Source organism: Mus caroli, unplaced genomic scaffold (genome assembly GCF_978045245.1).
Source record: "Mus caroli unplaced genomic scaffold, Mus_caroli_1 scaffold_17, whole genome shotgun sequence".
Lineage (NCBI taxonomy): Eukaryota > Metazoa > Chordata > Mammalia > Rodentia > Muridae > Mus > Mus caroli.
This window is the reverse complement of record NW_028227272.1, coordinates 119,507-146,666: the sequence shown is the minus strand read 5'-3', so window position 1 is coordinate 146,666 and position 27,160 is coordinate 119,507. Positions and strand designations below refer to the sequence as shown.

The following is a 27,160-nucleotide window of genomic DNA, read 5'->3' as shown; positions in this document are numbered from 1 at the left end:
GCTTTATCTGTTCCTTTCTTCCAGCTGGATACATTAAAAGAGCCAGTCACCAGCATCCTGAATAGCAGCATCTCATCTGAAGGAGCAGGTAAACCCCAGTTCCTTTCCAACACCACCCAAAGAAAACTCAGAGCTTACCATAATTTCCTTTTATCAGCTTCCAACTGAAACACTCCTCTGGACCCCAAACATGCCTGCTCTCCCATTTTGTAATCAGAAGTAAGAGTAGCTGTGTTTGTGGTATCTTCTGTTGGTAGGGCATTCATGATTGAAATAAAGTGATTTGATTGAAACATTTTTTTTGAGCAGGAGAGATAGCTCAGCATTCACTTGCTCTTCTGCCAGAGGACCCAGATTTGGTTTCCAGACTTACACTGGGTGATTGACATATACCTGTAACTCCAACTCTAGAGAGTCCTCTTCCACACTCCTTGGACACCCACATACAGATGGTACACACACATACATGTGGAACACACAGACACACTTTAAATTGTTAAAAGAGAATTTTTATATTTATTTTGGCATGACTAGGGAATCAAACCTGCACCTTGCATGGGCCCAGGAAGAACTCTAAAACTGAGCTTCATTCTGAGTGTCTAAACCTCTCACCTGTTGTGTATAACATGGGTTCTATTCTCCCAAGAGAAACAGCAGATGCTTTCCTAACATAAAATTCTAAGTTTCATACAGTAGACTAATAACATGATATTTTGGAATATATATATATATATATTCCAAGACACAAGACACAAAGGGTTGAATAGAACATGGGTTCTATTCTCCCAAGAGAAACAGCAGATGCTTTCCTAACATAAAATTCTAAGTTTCATACAGTAGACTAATAACATGATATTTTGGAATATATATATATATATATTCCAAGACACAAGACACAAAGGCTATTATGGAATGACCACAGAGTATATAAACAAAAGTATTTTTCTTAGCCTTACTAGTAGATGGATATTCATGGTAAACACTTTGCTTAAAACCCCTTTCATGTCCCTCTTTCTCAGGGTATAGATGAAAGGGTACAGCATGCGGGTCACCACGGTGTACATCATGGCAGCTGCCATGTCCCTCCCAGTTGAGTGAGAAGATGGGGAGTTGAAATACAGGGATATGATAGTGCCATAGAAGAGGCACACAACAGCCAGGTGTGAGCCACAGGTGGATAAGGCTTTCTATCCTCTCCTAGGGGATAAGACTCTCAGGACAGCTTAGGTGATGTGCATGTAGGAGATCAGGATGCAGATAAATGGGGTAACAATGATCATAGTTCCTTCTGTTAGTATCATCAGGTCATTGAAGTGTGTGTCTGAACAGGAGAGTTTCAGGAGGGGAGTCAGATCACAGAAGACGTGGGGGATAATGTTGTTTCCACAAAAGGAGAGTCAAGCCATGAGTAGTGTGTGCAACAGACTATTCAGGTTGGCTACTACCCATGATCCCACAACAAGAAAGGCACACAGCTGATGGGTCATCTTTGTTGTGTAGTGTAAAGGGTGGCATATGGCCACAAATCTGTCATAGGCTGTGGGAAGCCACATATGCCATTATAAGGTGGCTCTGGCTACCACCCATAAGTTTGGTTAAACAACCAATGTGCACATGTGCAGTAGAGTTTTTTGCCGTGTCACTGCCTGGCCCAAGTCATGCAAATGAGGTACTGAAAGCATAACCAATCGGGTGTAGACACACCTCTCCTAGGCCTATATAAGCAGCGCCAGTTCTGGGGCTCGGGGTCTTTTTGCCTCTGCAATCAAGCTCTCCTGATAAACGTGTGCAGAAGGATCCTGTTGTGGCGTCTTTCTTGCTGGCAAGTCGGGCGCTCACAATAGGCCATCATAGCCAGCAGGAAACTGTCCATGTCAGCAAACACAAAGAGAAAATACATCTGTGTGAGACACCCAGAGAAGGAAATGACCTGACTCCTGAGTATGTGGTTGGCTAGTACCATAGTGACAGTGGTGGAGGAGAAGCAGACATCCACAAAGGACAGGTTGCTGAGGAAGAAGTACATGGGGGCGTGCAGGCAGGAGTCTGTGCTGATGGCCAGGATGATGAGCAGGTTTCCCAGGACAGTGCCCAGGTAAATGATGAGGAAGAACAGGAAGAGGAGCTGCTGCTGCTGGGGCTGCCTGGAGAGTTCCAGGAGGAGGAACTCAGAGACACTAGATTGGTTGGTGCTGCTCACGAGTCAGCCCAGCTACAGAAAGAAGAAGCAGAGATCAGAAGACTGTCTTCAGGTTTGGATGCTACAACCTGGTTCACATTAATCCGGCATTAGCGTTTCTGAATTGTGATGCACAACTATTTTCCAGATACTCGATTCACAAATCCCAATGTTAGGTTGTGTTGGTTCCCCAGAGTCACTTATTTAGGTTTTTTTGGATATAACATAAAAGCATTCCTGCATACACACTGCTCTTACCTGTATCTGGTAAGACTTCTAATCTTCTTCCCACTCCTTTGAAGCTTAAAGGAAAAGAGAAACAGTCAGTTATTGCATTAATCTTAAGCTCTAACTGGTAAACCTATGACTACTGCTGCTAACCCTCTAGGGAGAGAGAGTAAGTAACACATATTGCAGAAGAAAATTGGCATCTCTACTACTCTGAAAATATCTGGACAGGCCAGTTCTATTGATTTTACCTTGGAGTTGCTGGGCAATAGTTTTCTTTATTCTAAAGATTGGAGAGTCTTGAGGATATAGGAAGGTTCTGAGAAGGTGAACAGTGGATGATCCCTTTCACAGCACTCTATGTCAGAGGATGTCTGAAAGAATTAGACAGGTATTTACTGCAGCATGAAGTCCCACAGGGCATAGTCTCCCTGAGTATCTCATTAAAGACAAGCAGAAAGTAGTTGTAAGCCAGCTCTTGGTCCCTCTTGACCAACAACAATGGAACATATCATCTAAGATTGCAGTCAGAACTTGGCAATGATGCCATCTGTGTGGAGTCCTGTTCCATAGAGAATTCCCTGAGACTGGTCTAAGCCTGTGGGGTTGAAGAATCAGTCCCCCACTCTTCTTCCTCTCAGAACAGAAAATCAAGTTGTGACACTATCCTAGGGAAAGTCCTCTCTTCCTCACATTTGATCACTTACTACATAGGGCTTGTGGCCCATTTGCTTATAGGCATCCCTGGGAGTTACTGGCTTACAGGGTCAGTATCGATGCTGTAAAATATCCAGTGTAATATTCAATGAGTGTAAAGCTAGATGGGAGAGTGTGTATTCCTCCATGGCTGAAGGCCATGCTCAGAGAACCCACATCTGTGAGGATGGTGTCTTCCCAGCCCACAGTGACGTGTGCACTTCTGAAATCATATAGACTATTGACTGCAGCTCCAACAGCTTCATATATTCCCCATCCATTCTTCAGAGAGGATTCTTAACAGGACATAGAAACCTAGCATGGGGACATCCTCAATGTGACTTGTCCTGCCCATGTACATCCTGAAACTTACAACCTTTTCCAACTTGATTGACAGATGTACAAGCAAAATTCTAAGAGGTGAAACAAAAATTCCAAACACACAGAGAAGAGTAGAAGGAAGTTGGGCACAGTCCTACTGGCTGCTGTGTTCAGGATTCTGAACATTTCTCACAACTAGATAGATGAGATCTTCAAATGAAGTCCAGTCAGTTGTAAGTCAGTGTTTAACAGTAAAAGCCAAGTCTTTCTCAGCTCAACCTGGGGAAGAGTTGATGAAAATGATAGCTTGTGCTGATTTACACCTCTCCTCCAGACTCACTGCAGTCTCAGGCATGGAGGTTGCTGTCATGTTCAAGGCTAGCCTTATTATTCCAGACCCTGTCTTATAAAAACAAAACGGCACAACGAAGAAGAGACATTAAAAGCTGGAGAGATGGCTTAGTGGTTTAGAGCGTTTGTTCCTTCTTCAGAGGGATCAGGTTTGACTCCCAGAACCCATATAGTGTTCCTCAACCATTCCTAACACCAGTTTCAGTATCTGAGATCTGACACCATCTACTAGACTCCCTGGACATGCAAATGGTGCACTTGCATCTGTATGCAGGCAAATCACATGCAAATGTGTCTTTTTAAAAGGAAAGAAAAATGATAATGGTTATGTAGTCTGGGCTACAGAGCCATGTCTCACCATAAAACAAAAGAAACAAATAAAAAGAAACAATCAAAAGCAACAATATAATAATAATAACATAGAAAGGCTAGCCGTTCAGTGTTGGTTCCTTTAATTCCAGCATTCTGGAGTGAGACAGGATCTCTGAGTCTATGCCAGCCTGGTCTACAGATGGAGTATCAGGAAATCCAAGGCTGTTGCAGTGAAACTCTGTCTCAAACACTACATTCAGAAATAAACAAACAAATAAACAAAGAAATAAAATAAAATAAGGAAATAAAATTTAAGGGTATAGATAAAATGATATTGGCTGTTAATTCTTGCATCCATGTGCCTAAACACCTATGATATCTGCTATAAATGTATGTTTTAAGTTTTCTACAATACAGGATCTTTCCTGTTTCCATCTGCATCAGGAGCTGATCCTGTGCCACAGCTCTCCATACCCAAATACCATAGGGAGAGAGCTGGTCTCCCAGGAGTGCGAACATGCTTGTGAGCACAGGGAAGACCAACACTTCTGCTCAACTTCCTGGCCCAAGAGGCCATCAGGATACAGGAACTATGGAAAAGCTGACAGAATATAGGGCAGAATGTAGAAAGAGATCAAAGGGGATACCTGGCATCAATCTCTGACTTCTATATGTGTATGCACACACACAGGAGCTCACATGCATGCACACTGCATGCACATATGTCTGCTCACACACACACACACACTTGAACACACACACACTTGAACACACACACAGCTTTATACACTTTTAGTCATTGATTAATTAAATTAAAAAAGAATATCAGAACTTCTGAGAATGGAGGAAAAGATGACCTCATGACCTGCTTGAGAATAATTTTAAGGGGTTCACTGAAGTGGTACAATGATTGTTTTTACATGTCTAAGTCTCCTCAGGGAGACTGAGGAAGGATATTTCAGAGTTCAAGATCATCCTGGGCTACACACACACACACACACACACACACACACACACACACACACACAGACTACCTGGGAGAGGTTTCCACAGGGTCAGAACACACACCAACAATGACCTCAGACTTTATTCTATGTAAAGATGCTATACAATCTTATTGGATTTTTACTTTTTTAAATAAAATTTTATCTGTATAAGTGTGTAGGAGGTCCTTGTGTTCACACACAAGACTTAGGGAGCCAAAATGTTAAACACACAGGGTTGTCATTGCAATAGGAGAAATGTATAAGTTGTTTACCTTCAAGAAACCTGAGAGAATGTGTTAATAGCCTTTGGCTCTCTGTATGGCCAGGCCACAGTTGTTATCCAGACCCTTATCTTGAACTTGTCTGCATCTATATCACTAGCACTGGCTTTCCTGTACCACCACTCCCAAACCCTCATTATGAGTTTGTTCATCCTGAGCCTGATTCCTCAGTTAATCTATGGATCTTATCTTTATGGAAGATATCACTTGTACTTTGTGAGTTTCCATGTAGTCATGTTTTAAGCTTTGATATGTACATGGGATTGAGTTAGTTATACCCTGAAAAAAAATTTTTTTAAATTTCCTTTCTTAAATGTGCCTAAAATAAACTTTGTGGTTGAACGAATGCCTGCTACTGAGTTGTGTTGAAGTGTATTGAACTGCCTTTTTCTTAATCTTCCTTTGGATTGTTCTTTTGCTGGCCTTGGGGTCATGAAGAGGTCACAGAGACCCCTTTGTGAGTGTTTGGCTTGCATGCATATATATGCATCACATGCATGCCTGATGTCCACGGAGACCAGAAGAGGACATGGTGTTACTGATGGTTGTGAGTTGCAATGTAGGTGGTTGGAATCAAACCCTGGTCCCCTGAAAAAGCAACCACTGCTCTTACCTCTGAGCTACAACTCTAGATCAGGTTCTTTAGTGAACTTTATTTCTATCAATATAGTAAATCCCTGTGTTGTAAAGTACTAGAGTTTATCAGCACATATGTTCAACAGAGTGAAAGAGACTTTTACTAATATCAGAGCTATGCCAGAGTGATGAAAGGCTGACTGAAAGCAGTTTTTCATGAGGTTCCTCATCAGAGGATTCACAGTGTTACAGGGATAGACTGTATAAATCAACCCAACCAAATAATAAGCAAACAGCAATAGCAAGAGCAAACACAGCAGGGGGAACCAGAACTTTGATATGTAATGATATGTTTCCAAAATATCCAGTTTTTTTTTACAACAAAATGAAAGATTGCAAAACAACAACAACAACAACAACAAAAAACCAAAAAACAACAACAAAAAGACCAGGAAAGTATAATCTTTACAGGTTTGATTGAAGAAGAAAAGTATGAAGACAATGTCAAATCAAGTAGGGAATGAAGAGACAAAATTTATGGGCAAATGTTAAATGGAAATTCTGAGTTGGAAAGTAAACAATGGAAATGTTCCCTAAATGGACTCTACTAAATTGGACCAGAATAAATTAATAATTGGCAAATTAGTAAATAGTTATATAGAGAGTGTGGAAGTTGAAGAAAAGGAAAATGGATGAGGAAAAAATGAATACATAGTCAAGCATAGACAATGTTTTCTTACAGCAAATACATACAGGAAGGACACTTGATAGAAAGAAAGGGAAAGGCAAACTATGATGAATAATGGCTGAAAACTCAAATTAAAAAACAACCTGGCTCAGGCAGAGACCCCACACCTTCTGGTTTGCAACTGTACCTGGAGCAGAGACTCTGCTCTGGAACCAAACACACAGAGCCCACACCCCAGTTGTAGCTTGACTCCCTAGGTATTCTGATACATCCAGGATCACAGATGAGACCCCAAACCCCTCCCAAATACCTGGCATAACCTGGAATCCTGGGACCCTAAGACACAGATACCCAGCCTAGTCAGAGACCCACATGCCTTCTGGTTTGCACCTGGCCTAGAGCAGAGCCTCTGCTCTGGATCCTCACTCACTCAGCCCACAACCCAGTTGCAGCTCAAACCTCCATATCCAGGATTACAGGATCACAGGAAGGACAGGCTCAAATCAGAGTGGGATGCTTGGTCTCAAACATGATAAAAAAAAAAAAGCAAAGAAAGAAAGAAAGGAAGAAAGAAAGAAAGAAAAAAGAAAAAAGGAAAGGAAAGGAAGGAAGGAAGAAAGAAAGATAGAAAGACAGGAAAGAAGGAAGAAAGAAGAGAGAATCTCAGCTGTAGAAGATACCATACAAGACATCAACACAACAGTAAAGGAAAATAAAAGAAGCAAAAAGTTCTTAACTGAAAACATTCAAGAATTCCAGGACACAAAGAAAAAATGAACATAAGAATAATTGTTATAGAAGAGAGTAAAAGTTCCCAACTCAAAGGGCCAACAAAATCTTCAACAAAATTATAGAAGAAAGCTTTCTGAACTTAAAGAATGAAATACTCATAAATATGCAAGAAGCCTACAGAACCCCAAATAGATTGGACCAGAAAAGAAATTTCTCATGTCACATAATAATTAAAACAATAAGTGCACAGAACAAAGAAACCAGTAAGGGAAAAAGGTCAAGTAATGTATAAAGGCAGACCTATTAAAATTATACCAGGCTTCTCAACAGAGACTCTAAAGCCAGAACATTTTGGGCAAATGCCATACAGATCCTAAGAGAACAAAACTGTCAGCTCAGGCTACTATACCCAGCAAAACTTTTAATTAACAGAGATGGAGAAAGCAAGATATTCCAAGAGAAACCAAAAGAAATAATATCCTTCCATGAATTTAGTCCTATAGAGGATACAAGAAGGAAAAGTTCAAGACAAGGAGGGAAACTACACCCAAGAAAAAGTAAGAAATTAATCTTTTCACAACAAACCCAAAAGAAGAGAAACACACAAACATAATTCCACCTCTAACAACAAAAATAACAGGAAATGAAAAGGGAGACATAAAAACAGAAACTGAAGAAGTTAAAAAAATAATCAGCTCCTACTACAAAAGTCTACATTCAACAAAACTGAAAAATCTAGATAAAATGGATGATTTTCTAGACAGATATCAGGTACCAAAGTTAAATCAGGATCAGATAATGAATATAAACAGACCCATAACACACAAGGAAATAGAAGCAATCATTAGAAGTATCCCAAACAAAAAAAGCCAAGGGCCAGATGATTTTAGTCCAGAATATTATTAGACCTTCAAATAAGACCTAATACCAATACTTCTCATGCTATTTCACAAAATAGAAACAGAAGAAACATTACCCAATTCTTTCTATGAAGCCACAATTGCACTGATACCTAAACTACAAAAAGACCCAAGAAAGAGAACTTCAGACCAATTTCCCTTATGAGTGTTGATGCAAAATCACTCAATAAAATTCTCACAAACTGAATTCAAGAACACATCAAAATGATCATTCACCATGATCAAGTAGGCTTCCACCCTGGAATGCAGGGATGGTTTAATATACAGAAATCCATCAATGTAATCCACTATGTAAACAAACTCAAAGAAAAAAAACCACATGATCATCTCATTAGATGCTGAAAAAGCTTTTAACAAAATACAGCACCCACTCTAATTAAAAGTCTTGGAGAGATCAGAAACTCAAGGTTCATACCTAAATATAATAAAAGCAATAGATAGAAAACTAATAGCTAACTATAAAACTAAATGGAGATAAATGCAAAGCAATTCCATTAAAATCAGGGACAAGACAAGCCTGCCAACTCTGTACCTGCCTATTCAAAATACTACTCAAAGTTCTATCTAGAGCAATTAGAAAACAAAAGGATATTATAAATAAGGCTGCTATGAACATAGTGGAGCATGTGTCCTTCTTACCGGTTGGGACATCTTCTGGTAATAGCCAGAAGCTGGAAAGAACCCAGATGCCCCTCAACAGAGGAATGGATACAGAAATTATGGTACATTTACACAATGGAGTACTACTCAGCTATTAAAAAGAATGAATTTATGAAATTCCTAGTCAAATGGATGGACCTGGAGGGCATCATCTTGAGTGAGGTAACACAATCACAAAGGAACTCACACAATATGTATTCACTGATAAGTGGATATTAGCCCAAAACTTAGGATACCCAATATATAAGATACAATTTGCTAAACGCATGAAACTCAAGAAGAATGAAGACCAAAGTGTGGACAATATGCCCCTTCTTAGAATTGGGAACAAAACAACCATGGAAGGAGTTACAGAGACAAAGTTTCGAGCTGTGATGAAAGGATGGACCATCTAGAGACTGCCATATCCAGGGATCCATCCCATAATCAGCTTCCAAACGCTGACACCATTGCATACACTAGCAAGATTTTGCTGAAAGGACCCAAATATAGCTGTCTCTTGTGAGACTATGGGGCCTAGCAAACACAGGAGTGGATGATCACAGTCAGCTATTGGATGTATCACAGGGCTCCCAATGGAGAAGCTAGAGAAAGTACCCAAGGAGCTAAAGGGATCTGCAACCCTATTGTTGGAACAACATGATGTACTAACCAGAACCCCGGAGCTCTTGTCTCTAGCTGCATATGTATCGAAAGATGGCCTAGTCGGCCATCAATGGAAAGAGAGGCCCATTGGACTTGCAAACTTTATATGCCCCAATATAGGGGAATGCCAGGGCCAAAAGAATGGGAATGGGTGGGTAGGGAAGTGGGGGGCGGTATGGGGGACTTTTGGGATAGCATTGGAAATGTAATTGAGGAAAATATGTAATAAAAAATATTAAAAATAAAAAAAAAGAAAAAAAAAAGAAAACAAAAGGAGGTCAAAGGGATACAAATCAGGAAGGGGGAAGTCAAGATATCACTATTTGAAGATGATATGATAGTATATTAAACAACCCCAAAAATTGTACCATTGATCTGATAAACAACTTGAACAAAGTGCTGTATATAAAATTAACTCTAACAAATCAGTAGCCTCCACTACTCAAAGGATAAATGAACTAATAAAGAAATTAGGAAAACAACACCCCTTACAACAGTCACAAATAACATAAAACAACTTGATGTGACTCTAACCAGGCAAGTGAAAGATTTGTATGACAAGAACTTCAGCCGGGCGGTGGTGGTGCACGCCTTTAATCCCAGCACTTTGGAGGCAGAGGCAGGCGGATTTCTGAGTTCGAAGCCAGCCTGGTCTACAAAGTGAGTTCCAGGACAGCCAGGGCTATACAGAGAAACCCTGTCTCGAAAAACCAAAAAAAAAAAAAAAAAAAAGAACTTCAAATCCCTGAAGAAAGAAAACAGAGATGATGTCAGAAGATAGAAAGGCCTCCCATGTTCATGGATTGGTAGGCATAATATAGTAAAAATGGCCATCTTACTGAAAGCAATCTACAGTTTCAATGCAGTTTCCATCAAAATTCTAACTCAATTCTTCATAGAGTTAGAAAGAGTAATTCTCAAATTCATTTGGAATAGCAAAAACAAAAACAAAAACAAACAAACAAAACAAAAACAGGATAGTAAAAACTATCCTCAACAATAAAAGAACTTCTGGGAGAATCACCATGTCTGACCTCAAGCTATATTATAAAGCAATAATTATAAAAACTGCATGGTACTGGTACAGAGACAGGCAGGTTGATCAATGGAATAGAACTGAGGACCATGAAATGAACTCACACACCTATAGTCACTTGATCTTTGACAAAAAGCTAATACCATCCAGTGGAAAAAGGCAGCACTTTAAACAAATGGTGCTGGTTCAACTAGCATGTCACATGTAGAATAATGCAAATTGATCCATTCTTATCTCCCTGTACAAAGTTCAAGTCCAATTGGATCAAGGACCTCCACATAAAACCAGATATGCTAAATCTAATAGAAGAGAGACAGTGGGGAAGAACCTTGAATACTTGGGCACAAGGAATAACTTCCTGAACAGAACACCAATGACTTATGTTTTAGATCAACAATCGACAAATGGGACCTCATAAAGTTGAAAAGGTTCTGTAAGGCAAAGGACACTATCAATAGGACAAAACGGCAACCCACAAATTGGGAAAAGATCTTTACTAATCTTATATCCAATAGAGGGCTAATATCCAAAATATACAAAGAATTCAAGAAGTTATATTCCAGAGAAACAAATAACCCTGTTAAAAAGTGGAATACAGAGCTAAACAAAGAATTCTCAACTGAGGAATCTTGAGTGACTGAGAAGCACTTAAATAAATGTTCAACACCCTTAGTCATTAGCGAAATGCAAATCTAAATAGTTCTAAGATTCCACCTCACAACAATCAAAATGGTTAAGATAAAACCATTTTGTCACTCGGGTGACAGCAGATGCTGGTGAAGATTTGGAGAAAGAGCAACATTTCTCCATTGCTGGTGGGACTGCAAGCTGGTACAACCACTCTGTCAATCAGTCTGGCAGTTATTGGAAATAGATCTACCTTAAGACCCAGCTATACCACTACGGGGCATATACCCAAAAGATGCTCCAACATATAACAAGGACACTTGCTCCACTATGTTCATAGCTGTCTTATTTATAATAGCCAAAAGCTGGGGGGAAATCCAGATGTACCTCAACAGAAGAATGAATACACAAAATGTGGTACATTTACACAATGGAGTATTACTCAGCAATTAAAAACAATGACTTCATTAAATTCTCAGGCAAATGGATGGAACTAGAAAATTTCATTCTGAGAGGTAACCCATACACAAAAGAACACATGTGGTATGTACTCACTGATAAGTGGATATTAACCCAGAAGCTCACAACTTCCTTGATTTAACCCACAGCCCATATCAAGCTTAAAAGGAAAGAAGACCAGGGTGTGGATGTTTCATTTCTGCATTCAGGAGAGAACAAGATCATCACAGGAAGTGGAGAGATAGGGCAACCTGGGAGGGAGAGAGGAGGAAAAGGAAAAAAGGGGGCAGTATCAGTTTACTGGAGGGGACAAGGGAGAGGTACAGAGGGTTAGGAAATTGAATAAAAATATGTAGCAGTGGCAATGAGGAACTGGGGGGTAGCCAGTGTAGAGTTCCAGACACCAGGGAATCGAGAAGCTCCCTGGACCCATCAGGAATGACTTTAGCTAAAATGCTCAGAGAAGGGGAAGATAGAGCCTGTAGAGACCACCTCCAGCAGAGATGTAGGTGGGTACCCACTAGTTAAGGTATGAGGGTACCCACCCATCTCACCCAGAAATGTTCCTGTCCAAAGGAAGAAGAGGGACAAAAAAGTGGATTAGATACTGAATGAAAGGCCATCTGCCCCACCTGGGGATCCATTCTGTCTGCAGACAACAAAGCCTACACTGTTGCTGTGTTCAAAAGGCACTTTCTGACAGGAACCTGGTGTATCTGTTCCTTGGGCACTCTGGCCAGCAGCTGACCAATAACACATGTGGATGCTAGGAGCTAACCATCAGACTGAGCTCAGGGACCCTGGTAGGGAAATAGTGGAAGGCTGTGGAGTGGAGGGAGATTGTAACCCTTAAGAAGAACAACATTGGCTGGCTAGACCACCCATGTTCCCAGAGACTGGACCACTAACCAAGGAGTGTACAGGGAGGGATCCATGGCTCCAGATACATATGTAGTAGCAGATTACCTTGCCTGACAACTGTGGGAGGAGAGGCCCTTGATCCTGTAGAGATTTGATGCTTCAGAATAGGGGGAATGCTAGAGCAGTGGGGTGGGAGAAGGTAGGTGGGTGGGGGAGCACCCTTATAGAGGCAAAGGGAAAGGGGAGAGAACAGATGTGGGTTGGGGTTTATGGTGGAGTAATCAGAAAGTGGGTTATCATTTAAGATGTAAATGAATGGAATGATTAATAAAAATAAAAAATAAATGACTTGTGAAGACAGGAAGCTCAATTGATTACAACTGCAGTTACAATTATATCACAGAGTCAGGAGTCATATTAAATGTGCTGTAAGTAAAAGATGGGCCACAGTGCTCTATATCCAAATATTGTGGGGAGAGAGTTGGTATCCCAGGAGTGCATACATACCTGTGAACACAGGTGAGACCACCACTTTAACAGAGGAATAGATAGAGAAAATGTGATACATTTACACAATGAAATACTACTCAGTTATTAAAAACAATGACTTCATTAAATTCACAGGCAAATGGATGGAACTTGAAAATATCATCCTAAGTGAGGTAACTCAGTCACAAAAGAACTAACATGGTATGTGCTCACTGATAAGTGGATATTAGCCCAAAAGTTTGGAATAGTCAAGATTCAACTCACAGACCATATGAAGCCCAAAAGGAAGGAAAACCAAAGAGTAGATGCTTCAGTGCTTCTTAGAAGGAGGAACAAAATTCTCAGGGCATGGTGGTGCATGCATTTAATCCCAGCACTTGGGAGGCAGAGGCAGACAGATTTCTGAGCTTGAGGCCAACCTAGTCTCCAGAGTGAGTTCCAGGACAGCCAGGGCTACACAGAGAAAACCTGTCTCAAGAAACCAAAGCCAACCAAACAAAAAAGATTCTCAGAGGAGTAAATATGGAGACAAAGTATGCAGCAGAGATGGAAGGAAAGGCCATCAAGAGTCTGCCCCACCTGGACATCCATCCCATATACAGTCACCAAACCTGGATGCTATTGTGGATACCAGAAAGTGCTTGCAGACAGGAGCTTGATATGGTTTTCTCCTGAGATACTCTGCCAGAGCCTAACAAATACAGAGGCAGACACTCACAGCCAGCCATTGGACTGAGCATAGAGTCCCTGATGGAGGAGTTGGAGAAAGAACTGAAGGAGCTGAGGGGGCTTGCAGCCCCATGGGGGGAGCAACAGTGTCAACTGGTCAGACCTTCAGGAGCTCCTGGGGACTTGACCACCAACCAAAGAGAATACATGGAGGGACCCATGACTCTGGCCACATATGTGGCAGAAGATGGCCTTGTTAGACATCAGAGGGAGGAGCGGCCCTTGGGCCTGAGGTTATTCGATACCCCAGTATAGGGGAATGCCAGGGACAGAAGAGGGGAGTAGGTGGGTGGGTGTGGGGGGTCACCCTCATAGAGGTAGGTGGAGAGAGAATGGGATAAGGGGTTTCCGAAGGGAAGATCTGGAAAGGAGAAAGCATTTGAAATGTAAATAAAGAAAATATCCAATAAAAAATAAACAAAAATAACGAGGCAAAACAAACAAAAAAAAGTAAAGAATGAAGAGAAAATATTTCATATATTTCAAATTAATTTTCTCTTGTTTATTGGAACAGAATTTCACAGTGTAGTCCATGACCCAGAACCCATAATATAACCTAGGCTGACCACAAACTTGTGATCCTCCTTCCTCAGCCCCTGGTGCTGGTACTGTAGTCCTGTGATACCACAGCATCTTTATTAGTCAATTTTGAAATAAATTCAATACATACTGTACATTTTTATGTTTTAAAGGAGATATGGAATTGCTAAGGAGTATACATACATAAAAGCAATAAAAATAAAAGAATAAAAATAAAAATAAAAATAAAAGGACTTGCAGTAGTTTAGAAAATCTCTTTTATAAAATAACTGTTGGGAGCTTAGATGTAGACTACTATTTGAGTAAAATTATCTGAGCCCATCTACATAAACATGGCAGAAAGGGATAAATTGTAATTGGCTGACATGCTGGACACTGGGATTGTAGAAGGCATTTTCTTTTTAATTAACCATTTCCCTGCTTTAATATTGTATGCCAAGATTAAATATCATATCAAATCAATAGTAGAATTGTTTTTCTGTTGCTTCAAATGATTTTCCCTATTTGTACCATCAATGTTATGATATCTATCTATCTATCTATCTATCTATCTATCTATCTATCTATCTATCCAGGACACAATGAGAAGACCAAGACTAAGGATAATAGGTATAGAAGAGAGTGAAGATTCCCATCTTAAATATATATCACACTTTCTGAGACAGGGTCTTCACAAAGTCCCACTGTCCTGGAACTCACTATGTAGACCAAGCTGGCAGGCATGCTCCCTGACCAGAAATCATGCACAGTAAACAAACAACAAGCAAGCAAGTGTAAAATGGAACTAAAGGATAGCCTGACAAAATGACACATTAAATAGAGACTCAGGAAAGAGGAAAAGTGAGAAAAGGAGGGATCAGGTGGAGATTTGGGAATCGGGGAAGGTCCTGATCAAATCAAGCAGCTCATCAGAGGCCCTCAGCAGACTTAACCTGGAAGAAGAAAGAGTGAGCAAAGCAGAAGACAGAGGGAGGGATAGGGCAAGCTGAGACATGGAGAGGACAGAAGAGCCAAGGACAATAGAGGGAAGGTGAATGCAGGCGGTGCTGCCAGATACACGACAGGGCAAGACTCTACAGGGAAAGTAAGGAAAGAGTGGAGGAACTGCTTTTAAAAATAATGTCTGGGACAGGCAACCTAGGACTCAAATGTGGCAGACAGTCCTATGGTCCCCAGAGGACCTTCCACTCCACAGGTGCCATAGCATGCCCAGGATCTAAGGGTCACCAGTGAGTAGAACACAACATCTGTTCCAACACCACTGGAATGACTGGGACCAGCAGGAGTCAGGGACGCAGGAACCCCACCTGACCAGTGGCTCCGGTTCCTGCCAGTCTACCTTGGTTGGAATTCAGCAAAAAGTCCCATGGCCCCCAGAGAAGGTACCACTCCCAGGCACTCTCACACATCCACCCAGGATCGTAGGATTCCAGGATCCCTGGAGCTTGGTCGCACCAGGATCTCAGGGTCTCAGAGGAAGCTTGAATCCCAGGAACTCTGACACACCCAGAACCTCTGGATCACAGGATCCTGGAATCACAGGATCACAGAGAAAGCTGGACTCTGAGGAGTTCAGATACAACTGGGATTACAGGAAGGACAGGTTCCAATCTGATATATCAAGAGCAGGGAGCACTTGAGATAATCAGATGGTGGGAGGCAAGCATAAAAACAGAAGCAACAGAAATCAAAGTTACCTTGCATCATCAGAACCCAATTACCCCACCATAGTAAGTCCTGGATACACCATCAAACCAGAAAATCAAGATATGGATCTAAAGTAACTTCTCATGATGATAATGGAGGACTTTAAGGACATAAATAAATCCCTTAAAGAAAGACAGGAGAACACAGGTAAACAGGTAGAAGCTCTTAATGAGGAAACACAAAAATCTCTTAAAGAATTACAGGAAAACACATCCAAACAGGTGAAGGAATTGAACAAAACTATACACGATCTAAAAATTGAAGTAGAAAACAATACAGAAATCACAAAGGGAGACAACTATGGTGATAGAAAACCTAGGAAAGAAGTCAGTATCCATAGATGAAAGCATCACCAACAGAATAGGAGTCTCAGAAAAGAGTCTCAGGAGCAGATGATACCATAGAAAACATTGACACGATAATCAAAGAAAATGCGAAATGCAAAAACATCCACGAAATCCAGGACACAATGAGAAGACCAAACCTAAGGATAATAGGTATAAAAGAGTGTGAAGATTCCCAACTTAAAGGGCCAGTAAATATATTCAACAAAGTTAAAGAAGAAAACTTTCCCAACCTAAAGAAAGAGATGTCCATGGACATATAAGAAGCCTACAGAACTCCAAATAGTTTGGACCAGAAAAGAAGCTTCTCCTGTCACATAATAATCAAAACACCAAATGCACAAAACAAAGTCTTGGAAAGATCAGGAATTCAAGGCTTACACCTAAACATAGTAAAAGCAATATACAGCAAACCAGTAGCCAACATCAAACTAAATGTAAAGAAACTTGAAGCAATTCCACTAAAATCAGGGACTAGACAAGGCTGCCTACTTTATCCCTACCTATTCAATATAGCACTTGAAGTCATAGACAGAGCAATTAGAAAACAAAAGGAGATCAAGGGGATACAAAATGTTTCCCCAGGAATAGTGATATTTTGGGGAAAAGTTAAAAATATCACTATTTGCAGATGATATGATAGTATACTTATTTGACCCTAAAAATTCTACCAGAGAACTCCTAAACCTGATAAACAACTTCAGTGAAGTAACTGGATATAAAATTAATTCAAACAAATCAGTGGCCTTTCTCTACATAAATGATAAACAGGCTGAGAAAGAAATTAGGGAAACAACATCCTTCACAATAGTCACAAATAATATAAAATACCTTGGTGTGATTCTAACTAAGCAAGTTTGATAAGATCTGTATGAGGAGAACTTCATGTCTCTGAAGAAAGAAATTGAAGATCTCAGAAGATGGAAAGATCTCCTATGCTCATGGATTGGCAGGATTAATAGAGTAAAAATGACTATCTTGCCAAAAGCAAACTACAGATTCAATGGAATCCCCATCAAAATTTCAACTCAATTCTTCACAGAATTAGAAAGAGCAACTTCCAAATTCACCTGGAATAACAAAAAAACCTAGGGTAGCAAAAACTATTCTCAACAATTAAAGAACCCCTTGTGGAATCACCATGCCTGACCTCAAACTGTATTACAGAGCAATTGTGATTAAAAACGGCATGGTACTGGTACAGTGACAGACAGGTAGATCAATGGAATAGAACTGAAGACCCAGAAATGAACCCACACACCTATACCTATGGTCACTTGATCTTTGACAAAGGAGCTCAAACCATCCAGTGGAAAGAACCATCTTTAACAAAAGGTGCTGGGTCAATTGGAGGTAAGAATGTAGAAGAATGCAAATTGATCCATTCTTATCTCCGTGTACAAAGCTCAAGTTTAACTGGATCAAGGAACTCCACATAAAACCAGAGACACTGAAACTTATAGAGGAGAAAGTGGGGAAGAGCCTTGAAGATATGGGCACAGGGGAAAAATTCCTGAACAGAACACCAATGTCTTGTGCTGTAAGATCAAGAGTTGACAACTGGGACCTTATAAAATTGCAAAGCTTCTGTACAGCAAAGGACACTGTCAATAAGACAAAAAGGCAACCAACATAATGGGAAAAGATCTCTACTAATGCTAAATCTGAGAAAGGGCCAATATCCAATATATACAAAGAACTCAAGAAGTTGGATTCCAGAAAATCAAATAACCCTATAAAATGGGGTACAGAGATAAACAAAGAATTCTCAACTGAGGAATACCAAATGGCTGAGCAGTACCTAAATGCAAATCAAAACAACCTTGAGATTCCACCTCACACCAGTCAGAATGGCTAAGATAAAAAACTCAGGTGACAGCAAATGCTGGCAAGGATGTGGAGAAAGAGGAACACTCCTCCATTGCTGGTGGGATTGCAAGCTGATACAACCACTCTGGAAATCAGTTTGGTGGTTCCTCAGAAAATTGAACATAGTTCTAATGGAAGATTCAGCAATACCACTCCAGGAACAGGGATAACATTTGAAATGTAAATAAAGAAAATATCCAATAAAAAATAATGTCTGAAGATGTCTCAAATTTCTTTGAAAAACAATAATCGGTACATCTTAGAAGTTCTGCCAACTTCAGTCATAAAGAATGTAAGGACTAGAGGTTGTAGATGTCTTCTTGGCACAGCTGCACCCACGGGCTCATAGTTGAGCAATAACATGAGATGTTTGTAAGTGGAAGCTAGACACAAGCATTAGAGGAAGCAGGTATTAAGTCTCACCTCTAGCTCCTAGCTGGAGACCTGTTGGCAAGTGTTAGCAATAGGAAAGGAAGGGTCAGGTTTGTTTGTTTGTTTGTTTGAGTATAGTTTCTTTAACTCATCCACAGTTCAGTGAAGACCACCCATCTGAGTATGTGGAAATGAAAGTTAAACTTAGTAGGTGTGAAAGAAAGAACAGAAGGAAGAGAGGGGGAGCGAGGGAGGGAGGGAGGAAGAAAGGAAGGTAGAGAAATAAAGAAATAAATGAAACAAAGAAAAATTAGGTGGTAAATTAAAAATGAAAGAAATAAAAATTTTCATTACAATAAAATCTTAGAAAATAAAAATAAAAATCTTAGAAATAAAAATACACAGGATCAGCAAAACCAAACTTCAAGCACTAACTTTAAAAGTTTTACTATGAAATGAAAATTGAAATCCAATATGTACATTTTTTACTAAATTAAAGTTCCAGAAGAGTCAGGACTGCATAGAGAGACTCCATCTCAAACAAAACAACAACAGCAACAACAGCAGCAGCAGCAGCAGCAACAACAACAACAACAACAACAACAACAACAACAACAATAACAACAACAACAACAACAACAACAACAACAACAACAACAACAACATAGTTGCTATATAAGAAGACCAGCAAATACTGACAGACAGGAAAGAGAGCAGAGAGACTGACTTGTCTGCACACTAGAATTGGAGACGGTTCAGCTCATTTTTATTGAATTGGCTCATTTTTTTGCTTAATGTTATATACTATATAATGCCCAGATAACAAAAATAACCTAGTAAGTCCAAATGAGCTGCAGAAGTAGGGTTTCCTGGAGCTCCAAACTCTCACTTCTCAACCCACCAAGTCTGATATTCATGTGAAAGGGGCTTAGGCTGAGGTCTCTGTGGGAAGAAAGAATGAACAGTTGTGGCTTCCCAGAGGTGGCCTGGATACTCCTGTTGGGTGCTGGAACTCTGCTGAGGAACATGGAGCATTACAAAGGATGTCAGTAGCAGATCAGTCTCTGATATAGTGATAGCACAAGGTGTTGTTAGCACAGAAGAACACAAGAGCCTAGGGTCTGCTGATGCCAACAAAATAACAGCACATGTCTGAAAATGGCAGACTTATGTAGCTGCTGCAGCTTGGCCAACCAGAGCTCAGTCTTGTATTCATCTACATGAAGAAAAACATTCAGAATCATCCCAAGTTAGAAATGACATCCCATCTGGAGGAGGAATCTATTCCCCATTCTGACAACACCTGACCCAGTTTTGAGCTTACCACAAGTCACTTTTCAGTGTTGTCCCATAGATACTCCTTGCACTTTCCCAGAACTGTAGATGGGTGCTCATGGTGAATTCTGCCAAGGTATTGACATGATAATCCAAGTAACAACCTTCAGTAAAGAGATTTTTTTTTTCATTCTTTTACCCAAAGGGTTTGTATCCTGGGCTCTGTATCTGGTAGAGATAGTAGATGCTTTTCTTACAACAAAACAAGTGCTCCATTTCAAATAATTGAAAAAACATGAATAATTGTTAGACATTAGTTCCTTCTGTGATGTTTGACACCCCCAACATTACTGCTTAGATATAAATCTCATGGCAAGCACTTTCCTTAAAGCCCCATTCATGTCCCTGTTCCTCAGGCTGTAGATGAAAGGGTTCAGCATGGGGGTCACCACTGTGTACATCATGGCAGCTGCCATGTCCCTCCCAGCTGAGTGAGAAGATGAGGGGTTGAAATACAGGGATATGATAGTGCCATAGAAGAGGCACACAACAGCCAGGTGTGAGCCACAGGTGGAGAAGGCTTTCCATCTTCCTGTGGATGAGATTCTCAGGATGGCACAAGCAATAAGGATATAAGACAAGAGGATGCAAACAAATGGAGCTAACATTATCAGCCCTGCAACAGCAAGAATCATCAACTCATTGAGATGTGTGTCTGAGCAAGAGAGTTTCAGCAGGGGAGTCACTTCACAGAAGAAGTGGGGGATCACATTATCCCCACAGAAGTAGAGTTGAGCCACGAGCAGTGTGTGCAACAGAGCATTCAGACTGGCTACCATCCAGGACCCAACAACAAGAAGGACACAAAGCTGATGGGTCATCTTTGTTGTGTAGTGTAAAGGGTGGCATATGGCCACAAATCGGTCATAGGCCATCACAGCCAGCAGGAAATTGTCCATGTCAGCAAACACACAGAGAAAATACAGCTGTGTGAGGCACCCAGAGAATGAAATGGCTTGATTTCTGAGTATGTGAATGGCCAGTACCTTAGGGACAGTGGTAGAGGAGAAGCAGACATCCACAAAGGACAGGTTGCTGAGGAAGAAGTACATGGGGGTGTGCAGGCGGGAGTCTGTGCTGATGGCCAGGATGATGAGCAGGTTTCCCAGGACAGTGGCCAGGTACATGATGAGGAAGAGTAGAAAGATGAGCTGCTGTTGCTGCTGGGGCTGCCTGGAGAGTCCCAGAAGGAGGAACTCAGAGACACTGGACTGGTTGGTGCCTCCCATAGATTTTTAGCCCAGCTATAAAGAAGAGAAGCAGAATCCAACAAATCATACTATAGTCATTGCCACATTTAAAAGAAAAACTGCAACAGGGCTCTGAAAATATTTCAACAATCATAAAGTCTCGCTGATTTTCCAGAGAATCTAAGTTCAATTCCCAGCCCCAACAGCATAGCTAGAGTTATGTATATAATCCTTTCCCATGTTCTCTATTTCCCTCTTCTGAATTCAGCACAAACACATTCAGAATACATACATTCAGGTAAAACACCTAAAGATATAAAATAAAGTGAATCAGAAAACAAAATATATGCTTTAAATAAGCAAGTTTGCTTTAGATTGGTTGAGTCAGTACCTACCTATAGTGCTCAGCTTCCAATGCCCAGTCTAAGATGGTTCTGGACACACCAGATTCACCCCTCTACTTCATTGAATACTGCATAAAATATAAGTGCATGGGCTGCAGAATGTTCCAGTGGGTAAAGGTGTTTACTGAACTGAACTTGAAAACCTGAGTTTGACACCAAAATACTCATAAAAGTGTTAAATATCAATTGACAGACTCTCTCTCTCTCTCTCTCTCTCTCTCTCTCTCTCTCTCTCTCTCTCTGTCTCTCTCTCTGTGTGTGTGTGTGTGTGTGTGTGTGATGTAGAGAACCCACCCCAGTTATCCCTTGTCCTCTACATGTACACTGCGGCATGTGTACCCCACAAATCCAGTAATACATACATTGTCTTAATGTATGCATAGATGGCCTTTCCCTGATATCATGCACATCTCTGTTTGTCTCTGTTTTTCCTCTAGTCCTTAGCATCTCATATTTTTAAAAAAGCCAAAAAAGAAGAAAAACACCAGTAGTAGTCAGAGAGATGGCTCAACGTGTAAAGACTCTTAACCCAAGTCTGATGAGCTGAGTCCAAGCCCCTGGGATCTATATGGTAGAAGGAGAAATATAATTCCCTTAAAAGTTGTCCTCTGGCCTCTACGTTGCTGTACACACACACACACACACACACACACACACACACACACACACACACACACACACACACACACATATGCATGCTCGCAAACATGCACACAAAAAGTCACAAGATTATTAAATTTTTTAAATGATAAGTAGTTAGTTACTGTTATATTCAACTCAAATTGAACTTCATGGACTCATAATCACTGCTGCTGGTCCTTAAACATAGATGAGTGAGCATAATCACTAATAAAGAAATTGGCATCTATACTGCTATTATAATACCTGACAGCTCAGTGCTGCAACTGCCCCATGTTCACTAACTTGGAGCTGCTGGGCAATTGTGAGTTTATTCTAAGGATCAGAAAAGGTCAGAAGCCTAGGAGGGTTCTGAACAAGTGCAGAGTGAGTGATTTCCATCCTGTCCATCTATGCAGCAAGGAGGTTTGGGGACTCAGACAGATATTTACTGCATCATTCTTCCCAGTGGGCTAGAATCCCTGAGCATCTTATTAAAGACAGGCAGACAGTAATTGTCCTGTGTATCTTCTGGTCTCTGTAGACCAACAATGAGGAAGAAGTAAAGTATTTTACTCCTAGATGGAGACAAGTCCCACAGAAAATTCCCTGTGAGTGTCATCATCTCGGTGAGGTAAGAGTGTAGATTTGCCTTAGCCCAGAATCTTCTCTTACAGTACAGAAACCAGAGACATTATGGCTGTTTGATGATGTCACACTTTTGTATCCTGTCTTGTTGTTTACTGTACAGGAATTATGGTATATTTCCAAATGGAAAGATGAGAGGCAAGAATGGAATAGATAAAATTAAAATTGAGGATGATCACTAAAGTATTTTGTGTAAAATGCAGCAAAGAAGGGGAAAGATGAAAGAATATCTGGCCAGAAATGACTGAAAAATGCATGCACCAAGAGAAATTTTCCTTTGGATTGTCATCCCAGCTCACAATGGATCACCCACATCTGCAAATCTATCTGCTCTTTAGAGTATGGCTCTGGCTGGTGCAGACTCTTAGCTGGTCTGCTCCAGTGAAGATACCATATCCTGACCCATCCTAGAGGACCTACTAAACTCAGAACAGTTGGTAAGAACCATCCTCCCTCCTCCAGAGTCCCAGAGAAGCTGCTGGGAGCCCAGTGGACTCAAGACCCATCACCCACCAAAACACACACCTTCTCAAATACCATTCCCCTTCCATCCCTTCTGCTTCTTCCACTCAGTCCTTTCTGCTGGCTCCAGTGAAGACACCATATCCTGACCTATTCTAGAGGACCTGCTACACTCAGAGCAATTGAGGACAAGATGCACTTAGAGTAGTTGAGGTTCAGCTGCACTCAGAGCAGTTGGACAACAGCTTGACTGCTCCACTGAAGACCCAGCAGTCTGAAGGACTCCCAGGAGTACTATTGAAGCCAGGGCAACAGATCAGCAGCTTCTATGCCCAGTTGGAAAGCCCCACAGGTGGTCTGATACATCCAAGGCTACAGGCCTACCAGGAGACCTGAAGCAACCCAGGGACAAAAGAGGCAGACTCCAGACAGTCACCCAGACCAACAAATACCAGGGATATCCAGATGGCAAAAGACAAGCGCAAGACCATAAGCAACAGAAGCCAATATAAGTGGACATCATCAGAACCCAGTTCTCCCACCACAGCAAACCCTGAATACAACAGCACACCTGAAAATCAGAAAGCCGACCTAAAATCCTATCTCATGAAGATAATAGGGTCTTTTAAGGAGGATATCAATAACTCACTGAAAAAATACAGGACAACATGTAAGGAGCCGTCCTCACATTCGCCATTATAAGATGGCACTGACACCTGTGTTCTAAGTAGTAAACAAACCATCTGCACATGCGCTGGGGTAGTTTCCCACCCCATGTGCTCTGCCTTTCCCGTGACGACAACTCTGGCTGATGGGCTGCAGCCAATCAGGGAGTGACACGTCCGAGGCGGAGGACAGTCCTCCATAAAAGGGAGGGGGCTCTGCCATCTCTCTCTCTCTCTGGCTCTCTCTCTGGCTCTCTTCTCCACTGGCTCCTGATGGGGTAAGCAATAAAGCTTGTGCCGCAGAAGATTCCGGTTGCCCTGAGTGTGTTCTTACCAGGGGGAACAAAAGCGGCGGGCAACAAATGGTGCTGAAACCCGGGAGCTACTACATCATGGGGAAGGAGCGGTTAATGAAGTGTTCCCGGAAAACAGACTGTTGAGAAGGATCCCGGTGTGGATTCAGAACTCTTCAGCTGGGGAACTGTGGTAATGAAGTGTTCCCACAAAACAGACTGTTGAGAAGGATCCGGCGTGGGTTCAGAACTCTTCAGCTGGGGAACGGATGTGCGTTCGTTACAGCTTTACAAGGTATGTCTGGTCTTGAACTTTCTCTAGTGTTAAAAGCCCTTTTATTTCTTTTCACATGTCAACAAGTGGTTAAGGCAGGGTGGAGAATTCTGAACGAAATTCAAGACAGTCTATCAGAAGTAAAGCGGGGAGAGAGAGCAGGAAAAAAGAGAAAGCATGGCGCGCCAAATAAGTATACAGGCCTTTCCACGGGTCTTGAACCCGAGGAAAAGTTAATGTCAGGGAAGAATACCTGGGGAGAGATTAGAAGGAAAGAGGAGAAAAAACAAAGGAAAAAAGAAAAGTTAATGTCAGGGAAAAATACCTGGGGAGAGATTAGAAGGAAAGAGGAGAAAAGAGATGAGTTTAAAGAGCCAGTTCTTAGTAGCTGTAAATCAGATGAAGAAATTAGCCCTTCTGAGAAAACAGACTTAGAGGAGGGAGCAGCTCGTTATGAGAGAGAAATGCGAGCTTATAGGTCAAGAAAGAAGCCAAAAGCGGCTGGCAAAGGCCAGCTTGCTGCTCGGCCTCAGGGCAGTCGGTTCAAAGTCATAGTGCACCTCCGCCCTATGCGGAGCCCCCACCCTGCGTAGTGCGTCAGCCCTGTGCAGAGAGGCAGTGCGTGGACTCGTTCATTTCAAGAGAGGCACAAAGGAAGATACAACAGGCATTTTCAGTCTTTGAAGGAGCCGAGGGTGGGCATGTCCACGCTCCAGTAGAGTATTTACAGGTTAAAGAGCTTGCTAAGTTGGTTCGTAAATATGGAGCCAATGCTAATTTCACCTTGGTGCAGTTAGGCAGGCTTGCTGGCGAGGCATTAACTCCTGCCGTCTGGCAAATGATTGCAAAAGCCGCTCTCCCCAGTGCGGGCAAATATATGGAATGGAGAGCTCTATGGCAAGAGGCTGCACAAACGCAGGCCCGAGCAAATGCTGCCGCTTTGACTCCAGAGCAGAGAGATTGGACCTTTGACCTGTTAACGGGTCAGGGAGCTTATACCGCTGATCAAACAAATTATCACTGGGGAGCTTATGCCCAAATTTCCTCCACGGCTATTAAGGCCTGGAAGGCGCTCTCCCGAACAGGTGAAGCCACTGGACAATTAACAAAGATACAGCGGCTGAACGTCATTGTTCAGAGCCAGATTAGGCCCAAAGAGATGGTTAAATGGAAAGATGTTTTAAATAACAAATGGAAAGGCCCGGATCCTATTTTGATAAGATCCAGGGGAGCTGTTTGTGTTTTTCCACAGAATGAAGACAACCCATTTTGGATACCAGAAAGACTCACCCGAAAAATCCAGATGTCCCTCATCATGGTGATGCCCAGGGCGACAACAGCAAAGGGAAAGCAGCGTTGGGAGATACAGAATTGGACGGCTAAATTTGAACAGACCCTTTGAAAATTGAGACTTGCCCCACGCACTTGGACCTGTCCCTGACCTAAGGACTATCTTTTCAACATTTTCCTTCTTTAAAGAATGGGTGGGGGTGGAATTATTTGGAGCTGTTCTTTGCTGTGGATTAGTGTTGCTTCTCTGATTGGTCTGTAAGCTTAAGGCCCAAATTAGGAGAGACATGGTGGTTATTTCCCAGGCGCTTGCAGCACTAGAACATGGTGCTTCCCCTGATATATGGTTATCTATGCTTAAGCAATAGGTCGCTGGCCACTCAGCTCTTGCACTCCACGAGGCTAGTCTCATTGCACGGGATAGAGTGAGTGTGCTTCAGCAGCCCGAGAGAGTTGCACGGCTAAGCACTGCAGTAGAAGGGCTCTGTGGCATTTATGAGCCTATTCTAGGGAGACATGTCATCTTTCAAGAAGGTTGAGTGTCCAAGTGTCCTTCCCCCAGGAAAAACGACACGGGAGCAGACCAAGACCCCTTCGGGTGATGAGCCTGGGAGGAGGTTTTGTGTAAAGCCCCTATTTTACACACTGGGGATTTGACCTCTATCTCCACTCTCATTATTATGGGTGGCCTATTGCTCTTAAATAAAAGAAAAGGGGGAGATGTAAGGAGCCGTCCTCACATTCGCCATTATAAGATGGCACTGACACCTGTGTTCTAAGTAGTAAACAAACCATCTGCACATGCGCTGGGGTAGTTTCCCACCCCATGTGCTCTGCCTTTCCCGTGACGACAACTCTGGCTGATGGGCTGCAGCCAATCAGGGAGTGACACGTCCGAGGCGGAGGACAGTCCTCCATAAAAGGGAGGGGGCTCTGCCATCTCTCTCTCTCTCTGGCTCTCTCTCTGGCTCTCTTCTCCACTGGCTCCTGATGGGGTAAGCAATAAAGCTTGTGCCGCAGAAGATTCCGGTTGCCCTGAGTGTGTTCTTACCAGGGGGAACAAAAGCGGCGGGCAACAACAACACAGGTAAACAGGTGAAGGAATTGAGTAAAGTGATTAAAGACCTGACAGCAGAAGTAGAAACTATAAAGAGAACACAAATGGAGGCAAGCCTGGAAATGGAAAAACTAGGAAAGAGGTCTGGAATTACAAATGTAAGTATCACCAGCAGAATACAAGAGATAGAAGAGAGAATCTCAGTTGTATAAGATACTGTAGAAGAAGCCAGACATGGTGGTGCATGCCTTTAATCCCAGCACTTGGGAGGCAGAGGCAGGTGGATTTCTGAGTTCGAGGCCAGCCTGGTCTACAA

At 41.8% G+C, this 27,160-nt stretch overlaps 1 protein-coding gene and 1 pseudogene across 1 annotated transcript; both read right to left on the bottom strand.

The window, feature by feature from the left end:
* Positions 1 to 905: 905 nt before the first annotated feature.
* LOC110287635 (olfactory receptor 1f45-like) lies at positions 906 to 3,794 on the bottom strand (annotated as a pseudogene).
* Positions 3,795 to 20,230: 16,436 nt separating this feature from the next.
* On the bottom strand, positions 20,231 to 21,172 carry LOC110287636 (olfactory receptor 1f45-like). The gene has a single exon (XM_021154198.1). It carries the CDS (start codon positions 21,170 to 21,172, stop codon positions 20,231 to 20,233), a length of 942 nt encoding a protein of 313 aa, XP_021009857.1.
* Between the last annotated feature and the right edge of the window lie 5,988 nt (positions 21,173 to 27,160).